We start from the raw sequence: 8,884 nt of genomic DNA on the forward strand, positions 1-8,884 counted from the left end.
GGGGGGGGTGGGGGTGGGGGGAAAGAATACTCACATATTACTGTTTGACATGTTATGTGGGCAACCCCGCTTTTCATGGGAAAATCATTTAGATATACCTGTCCATTAACATAGGTGATATTAAAAACAACCTGAAAGAAAGACAGACACAGTCAGTATATGATTCCCAGTCCTATGTTACGATTCTGTTCTCAGACGAACATACTTCATACTGGCTGATGTCTGACAAAATTTGCATCCATATGCAGACTTTGTTTCACTGCATATTAAGTCACTGAATAAACAGAAAAACAGAACAAACCTGTCCTTTGTGAAATTCTCCATTGGTTTTCAACATCGTAACATTGACTCTGATTGTTTCCTGGAAAACAACAGTGAGAAGACATGTAAGTTTCTGAGGAAACACATAAACCACTGCAGGCCACAAGCAACTTTCACACACTGTCGTGACAGAATGACAACATACGATCCCCAGAGCACAGGCCTTCTATCCAGCAGACAGAAGAAAGAGGAATATGCTTACTTGTTTCATGTAAGGGTTGGTTTGGGCTTTTTCCTCTCTTTTTAATAAAGACACTGAGGAAAAAGAATGACAGCTGCATCCCCTTATGTATAGGTTTTATTGAAATGAAGATAAAAATAATAATAATCAAGCTAAATTCTCAGGATAACTTATTTCACATAGATATAATGGAAAAGCAGTCTCTCATATGAGCTGAAAAATAATAGACAATACAAGGTAAAAATCAGATTATCTGTAAATGTTTTTAAGCACTCCACTTAGTCTTCAAGGTAAAGTATAATTTAGTACATGTTAGTCTATACTAAAGAACATTCCATTTTGTCAGTGTCAGCAGTAATCCTGTTTCTTTTATTTGGTTATCATTCCCAAATTATGCCACAAGGGACACCTCCAAACTCACAGCTAATGGGATTTGCTTCTTTCTTTCAAATCCCAACTGCTGTAACTGATCAACCCATTCTGTCCTCTCATTTTCTCCTTGTAATTTCAGGGGCTGTTTTGCAGATGGGACCTTCAATCTCCCAGGCCCATCTATATACAAAAGCCAAACCTCTCTTGCACATAGCCAAAAGTAATGATTGCCACACTGCTTTCCTCAGTCATGTCTTCAAAAATAATGCTAAGCTCCCTATTTGCCTTTTGGGAGCCTTAGATGATTCTAATTGTGTTTCATTTTCTTCTGGAAAACTCCGTAACTTCAGCTTCTTTAGCTCTGTGTTTGAGTCATGGTTTCACAACTAACAGCTAAACAGTGAGTCACGTCTCAAGAAAAAGCTAAACTTGCTCAGAATTTAAAATAAATAAATAAAAATTCAAATATATAAAACCGCTTTTCATTTGGGATTTTTAGAAAATTTATAAAATTTTCATCCAGGAAATACTTGAAATATACAGTACCTAGCATAATATAGTCCCAATTCATGAATAGAGAGCTTCTGAAGTGCAACTATAATGTAAAAAATCCTTAAAACAACGGGGGGTCATCAGTATACACAGGTAGCCACGACTGCCAAGAACGCAAAACCAACATTCAAATCTGATTCAGCAGAAATCTGGCATCATGAGAAGCATGGTTTAATATCTAACACAGATAACCTTTCGGTTGGAAGTGACTTGTCTTTGATGCTTCAGATACATTTGTCAAATCATTAGAAAAACTCTCTGGACACTGAGACCAAACAGAAATCTCTTTATTGATGTCCCTTCTGGGAAACAGGTGTTTATACTAACTTTTCTTCAAAACATAAACCCTAGCTATTCAAAGTAAATAAAATTTACCAATTTACTTAGCTGGAATTCTGTAACTGAAAATATAAATCTGATTAGTAATATAATCATAGGATGTAATCTATTCTGTCATCCTGTAATTTCCACAAACCACTTATTGTCTTCTCATGTTTTAAGAATTCTGTGTATTAAAAAAATGCACCAAACTTCCAGCTCATTTAGCTCTAGCATTCGGAGCTCTGTCTTTTACACCCTCAAACTGTTTAACAGATTACCAAACACTTGTGTCTTTACTTCCTAGGTTTTTCTGTTTTCTGGGAATTCAAAGAGCACAGAAGTCCTTGCACACAAAAGTATTTTGCAATCTTTTCTTCAACATCTACACGGTGACTCACTGAGATTACAAGAAAAAGGAAAGGACTGATAGCCTGTAACTGCTGAAAAAAAAAAAGAAAATCCCCCCTACTTTTTTTTTTATATATATATAACCAAATGTTTTATTTGAAGATGAAAGTAATGGGGCAAGATAGATATGCTCAACAACTGAGCGTTAAATGTACAAAGTGAGCTATATACATGATGGTTTGTTTTCTTCAAAACAGCTGTCAATTCTGTTAATGTAGTATCCATAAGAACTGTCATGAATCCCAGTACATACTTAAAACTTGCACTTGAAGAGCATATTAGATGTCTAGGAAATTAAAATATTTCAGTGGATCACTTCCATGCTATCAAAGTTACAAAAACCAGATCACAGTGTGCAGACAAATAAAACAGCTTAAACACTTGCTGCCTCTGCCACTAAAAGTGTTGACCTCTCCTGCACATCATCCTTTCCTCTCATTTATGCCAAGTCAGTGAACCAATTTAGCTCATTAAATTGGCAGAAACTTTCCCTTTTTTTGCCAGGCTATTTTTCTGTCAGTTGGACAAGCAAGGAAGAGCCAGATAAGCACGAAAGACACAAGAACGCAGCTGGGAGGAGGGAGCTGAGCTACTTGTTCTGACAGCCACAGGCTGTTGGATTGGCTCCGCTGCATGGTCTGCCTGTCCCTGCAGCATCTCCATAGGAGATGCCCATCCTCACCATCATCTCAGGAGATGGTGGTGCATCTCCTGAATGGCACAGGTTCATAAAGCTACTCAGTAACTTAGAGCAATGATCCATACTCCACTACAGCAGCTACACATGACCCTTGCAATTTTGTGTTCACAATCAACAGACAACTCATATTCTTGCCATTCCTGTGACCAGACTGTTCATATCCAGATCCAACAAATTCTACTGATAACTTCCCATATTCTGTACACCCATCCTCCTGAGTTGTCATATGTTCTTGTTCCTCCTCTTCACTAAGCAGTCTCACAAGACTTGATGCCAATCTTGCTAAGAAACATTTCAATAACTCTCAAGGTTTTGGTGCTAAAAAATAATCAGTTTTCAATTGTTCTTGCTCCAAATGTTCTGAACTGATACAGAAACATTGCAAGGACCAGAGGAAGACCAACTTTTCCAGAGGCAGCATCAACTGTATTGATGTCATTCCTGACAGACTTATTAAGGCCCCAAAAATTTCACACTCCCCTCAACTATTTTACCTTAGTACTCAACTACCTTAAACATTAAAAGTTTTCCAAATGTTTAACCTGAGGCTTCCTTGCTGCAATTTATGAAGAGATTGTTCATTACCCTTCATATTATCTTCCCATGGAAAATAATAATCCTCCAACTCAGTCTTCCTGATTTTATGATAACGCTCTCAGCTCATTTAATCCTTCCCTGGAGGGGAGTTCCTCACCGCTGTGGCCATTCTTCCTGACCCCATACCAAAATCTACATGAAGGCAAGAACCACAAGATGCATGCCAAACACAATGAAAAGCTGGGCAGGAGGACTGGGGGAAAGACGAAGGGACTATTGCAAGCAGCTGCCAGGAGAGCACAGCACCATCCCAGCTGACCCACTTTCACCCACAGCAGGGAACAGGTGATGCACAGGGTTCCCTCTGTTACAGAATCAACTAGGTTGGAAACGACCTTGAAGATCATCTAGTCCAACCGTTAAAACACAACCCCGTTAACGCAACCCCAGCTGGTACCCCCTTGGTATCCGCTCCTGAACAGGTGCTCAAGAGCAATATGCTGTTTGGGCTTGCTCAACTGTGAGGGAAACAGGCCTGGCAGGCCAATAGCTCTTGTATCACGCCTGGTCTGACAAGCCATACTTGCTAGGAAGTGCTCCAGCGATAACTCAAATACCCATCTTTCCAATCCTAAGGCTGAAGACGCACAGACTTACAAAACATCCTTTAATTTCAACAGAGAAAATACCTTTTTATGTTACCATAATAAAACTCACTACTTAGGGAAAAGAAGAAAAGCGTTTTATAGATATGTCTTGTGGCTATATACTTCAGTACTAAGAAAAGTAAATAACCCTGCATCACTTATTTTGTGTATCAAAAGCACAGTAAGACAATCCTGTAGTAACAATGTCACCAACAGCAGGCCAGGGCCTCTGCAGTAATCCCCAATATTGCACTGGAGAAGCCTGAACTATGAGTATAAACTTGTTTGTGTAACTTACAAGACACTTTTCAGTATTAGCAATGTCATGAAAAATCACATCAATTTCAGACAGGCCTGTAATTTAAAAGGTCCTGAATTCATTTGCATATTTGAGAAAGGCACACTTTGACAGAGCCAGAATCAAAGGACAGCCCCAAGAAGTGTGACGACATACATTACAGTGAACTAGTGAATGTTTGTGAACTTGGATTAATAGACATAAGCAGGTAGTGATCATTTTCTAATCCTGTCTCTTTCTCCATGTACTGCCCCAGAAGCGTTAATTGGGGCAGTATGACCACAGTAGTAGAAGAGCAAGATGGGGAAAGATGGCAGCAAAGAACATAAAGCATCTGGCATAAGTTAAAAGGGAAGAGTCATCAATTCTTAAAGACTCCCCATACCAACACCACAAAAATCTACAGAGAACATTACACCTAATCTTAGCCTTTTATGAAAAATGCTGCACAAGACAAAGATGTTGGGTCTAATGACACAGGAACTTCAAACAGATCTTATGACAGAATCATGGAAAAACTCCTTCCACAGACAGTGGGTACCTGATGGGGTGCACTGTACAGTTTCTCCCAGCACAGGGTAACTGTTGAGTCCTACACAACTGCAGCAGTCACATAAACCCCATCTAGATTCAGCCGCTAGCAGCCAGCCCACTTAAAGCACAGCTGTTCTCTACTGAAGCTCTCCGAACAAGGCTCTTTCTGCACTGGAAGGCCCGTGGGAAGCGGAGTGGGCAGCACTAGGAACAGATGGCATAGTGCCTTGCAAGATGGCCAGCTGTACAGGGACTTGAGAGACAGACAATCCCCTCACAGTGATTACACAGGCACTATTGGGATATCCTGTTTGTGACAGGGAAATATAAAGTCCAATGAAGGCTGCCAAACAGATAAGAAGTAGCCAAAACTAAGAACTTGTTTCTAAATTTGAAAAAAATATTTAGGGAAAAAATGCGTTTGAACAGACAAACAAAACTAGCACCCAAATTCATACCATTTGAGTCCTGGCACTCACATGGACAACTGGCTCCAAAGAGTAACTGTGTATTTGCAGGCCAGGGCTCTGTGATCTGTGCTTCTCATAATTCTGTCATCAGACTCAAAACAGAGCTATGTTGTAGGATGTCTTAATGGCAACCAGGCATAACTGAGTTAAGAAATAATCATGGTACAAGTTTGACATGACAAGTTTGACCTGACAAGTTTGCAGAATGCAAAATTTTAGTACAAAATCTTGTCCAATCAGGTTTGGCATTATTAAACGGCATGACAATATTTAGGGTGAGATAATGAAACCCAGTATTTGCTTAAGTAACTAAAGCTGATCTTTCTTAATATAAAAAGCGTACACAATGCTTTTGCTTTACTTTTCTGAACAAGCAACTTCTATTCCTTCCCTGATTTACGATGATTCTTAGTATAATATTGTTTATTCCTTTGTTTGGCCTACATATGTTGCTAGAATTAATCGCCTTTGCTTTCTCCCTGTTAAATCAACTCATACTATGAATATTTTATCAGGAGTTTTAAAAGTGAATACTTAGCCTCACATCACTGGGACAAGGCTGCATCACACTGCTTTAATTTAATCAAATATACATGGAAAGATGATGTCAGATCTTTTAGGCATAAAGTTCAGAACATGTGCCAGGCTGTTAATAACGAAACTGGCATAAAGCAATGAAAGAAACATTTCAGCACATCACTACTGACAGGTTTCTTCGTTGATTAAAATACATTACACTCACTGCCTATGTACTCAAATGGTTGACGCAGAAGATTAGTTTCTTCTTTTGTGAAATCATCCATCCACACAGAGGTTTCTTGTAGCCAACAAATAATCTGAAAACAATGTTTTTCGGGCAACTAAACTAAAAAAAAAAACAAAAACCAAAACAGTCTGGTAGGCAACTAAGCCACGTAGAAAGAACTTTGCTAAACCTGAATTATCAAGAGGCAAACAGAGTAAGCAAACAACATAGCATTAGCATTCAGTCCACTGTGCTTTTAGCCAGTTCCTATCAGCACATTAAAAAAATACACTAAAACACAAAACCTAATTCCTGACCTTGCACCAAGAAAACACGTTACTTTAATGCAAAGGTCAGTTGTCTTATTGCATCATTCCTGTTTTTTAAAAAAAAAAACAACAACAAACACCCTTTTTCTAGTATTAATCAATCTGTAACCTAGTTTTGCTTATCCCAATTTCAGGAGGAGAAAGAAATAATCAAAATACGCATGCTAATGTTAAAAAAAAGTACAGATTTCAAAACAGCTTATAAGAAATGACAAGTATTGCATAACAACAGAGGCATTCACATTTCACAGCTGAACAAAAGCATTTCAGCCTTACAAAATATTTTTCCAATATTTCAAGGCTTTTCCTCAGTGCTTCCACTATGGTTGCTGTAACATCATGGACAATCAACTTGGAGGTAAACCTTAATACCCCATACAAGAATTACAAAATGCGAAGCTAGCAGTAGTATGCTGCCAGTGGGCTCAATTTTAGAGGGCACATCCAGTTGTATGATGTCATATCCAGCCAAAGAAAAGCTGAGTACATTGATGCTCCCTGCTCCCAACCAGTCTGCAGACTCAAGCGACTCTGAGGGAAGACCAGAATTATTCTGACCCCATCACCCACTGTCGTTAAGCTCATGGCTTCTGAAGCCAACCAGATAGAGTGGCATTCCTGCTCTGCCTATTCCCACTACCAGGCACTTCTATTCCTACCAGGCCACCATAAACCAGCTCACACTCAAAAACCAGCAATTCTTCTACTCAAAACCTTCTCAAGATGCATTGTTTCTTGCACATCAAAACCAATCCTGTATGCACCAAAAGAAATAGTGCAGGAGAAAACACGTTTTTATTTTTTTAGGTTTGAGATTTAAAAAAAAAAAACTAAAGTAAAAATGTGTAGTTTCCTTTTTGACTCTTAAGAGCTCTTCTATATATGCTTATGCCATACCAGTATAAAGCCCAAAAAGCACAGATGCTTCCAACTAGCAAAAACTGAGCTGGCAGACCACCTAAGCTGTACGGCACAAATGGACAAACTCAACCACTTAAACAGCACAGCTGTGCCCATAATGCATTACACCTCAGTTCTAAACCAAACCCTATTTCTGACCTTACGCTGGCTTCCACTGGACCACTCCAGCACCCCTGTGCCATGCTCACTCATGCTTTCAGTTCTAAAGATAGGATGCGCAGATATGTCTCCACATCTTGTACAATTGCCATCTGCGACAGACAACTTTATTAAGTCCAAGTTTTGGTGTGAAAGTATGATAGCTTCCAGGGAGAAGGTAAGCAAGAGGTCTATATTCCATTGTCACTTGATGTATCTTTTGGTAAATTCAAGCTAGCACTCCCTTTCTGGGGGATAAGAGAATTAGCCCAGGACTGAGCTCTCTCCACTCTCTTTAGCACACCTGCCTTCAAGCACTCATGCACTTTCAGAGGTGTCTGAAGATCCAGATTCCCATTTTGAAATCAGAGCTAAGCAGATCTCTCTTGAAATGTTCATCTACACAAGGAGAAACCAGGAAGTAAGCCCAGGAATCCTGTTTTGCAACACAGGATGTGCCACCGCAGGGCCTGTGTCAGGCTTTCTTGGAAACATTTTACTTAAGAAAAAAAACCTCTGGAGTGACAAAAGCCATAATAAATTTCCTGCGTGACAGCAACTTCACGTTAGCTATACAAGTGACTACAAACCCAACACAGCTCTTCCCTCTTTGCGATCTTGCACTTTGGAGTTCACGATTATAACAATTAGAGGATGTATTTAGTCATGATTCAAGTACAGACAGAAGTACCCAGTTTTCTTCTGTAATTCTAGAGGTCAATGCTCACCCGTGCCACAGCACATCTTTTTAGTCCCACTGAGAAGATCTCCTAAGCAGCACTCAAAACATTCCTTCCACTCTTTAAAAAGCCACCAAATTTAATTTAAAGCTAATCTTACCAAGATACAGCGTAAGTACTGGGATGGAAGAACAGACAGCACGATGCCCCATAACATACATCAAAAACCTTTTCTTGGTTCTATTCAAGAGTATAGAAATCACTAGGAGCAAAACGTGGACCTAATGCACTGCGTACTTCTACTGCACTGAGCCATCAAGAAGCGGGTAGACAAGCATAAAAATACAGTATCTACATTACACAGAAGTAACTATTCCCCCCCTCAAACCGTCAGATATTTATTTCAGCATATAAAATCCTATATAAACGAAACATTAAAGGGAGGGGGGAAATATTACACGCACCATAACCAAGTTTGTGGCAGATGCGTAGTTTTGTCCTTTTGTACCGTTTTCGTACATTTTAGACCGAAACGCATTTGTGCAGCAAATCAAGCACTGCAACAAGGGGTAATACACCTTAGGCTGCCAAGCGCTACAGCCGGGTAAAAAGCCCCTCGTACCCGGCACCCCGCCCGTCGGTGCCACCGGCTTCGCCCGCTTCCTCCAGCCGCGCCGGCCACCCGGTCGTGCCAGCCCGCGGGCCGGAGACGCCGCGCCGCCGCCCAGCG

At 40.1% G+C, this 8,884-nt stretch overlaps 1 protein-coding gene across 1 annotated transcript in view; it reads right to left on the reverse strand.

The window, feature by feature from the left end:
- Positions 1-7,528, reverse strand: part of GINM1 (glycoprotein integral membrane 1) — a 17,748-nt gene extending 10,220 nt beyond the window's left edge. Inside the window, exons 1-4 of the mRNA XM_026844556.1 lie at positions 7,475-7,528; positions 5,351-5,422; positions 302-361; positions 35-131 (exon numbers count right to left, since the gene is read on the reverse strand). Of these exons, the coding sequence (XP_026700357.1) occupies positions 35-131; positions 302-361; positions 5,351-5,422; positions 7,475-7,528 (283 nt within the window). The remainder of the gene's footprint in view (positions 1-34; positions 132-301; positions 362-5,350; positions 5,423-7,474) is intronic.
- Positions 7,529-8,884: the final 1,356 nt, after the last annotated feature.

This window comes from Athene cunicularia (genome assembly GCF_003259725.1).
Source record: "Athene cunicularia isolate RWA chromosome 3 unlocalized genomic scaffold, athCun1 chr3_part1, whole genome shotgun sequence".
Taxonomy (NCBI): domain Eukaryota; kingdom Metazoa; phylum Chordata; class Aves; order Strigiformes; family Strigidae; genus Athene; species Athene cunicularia.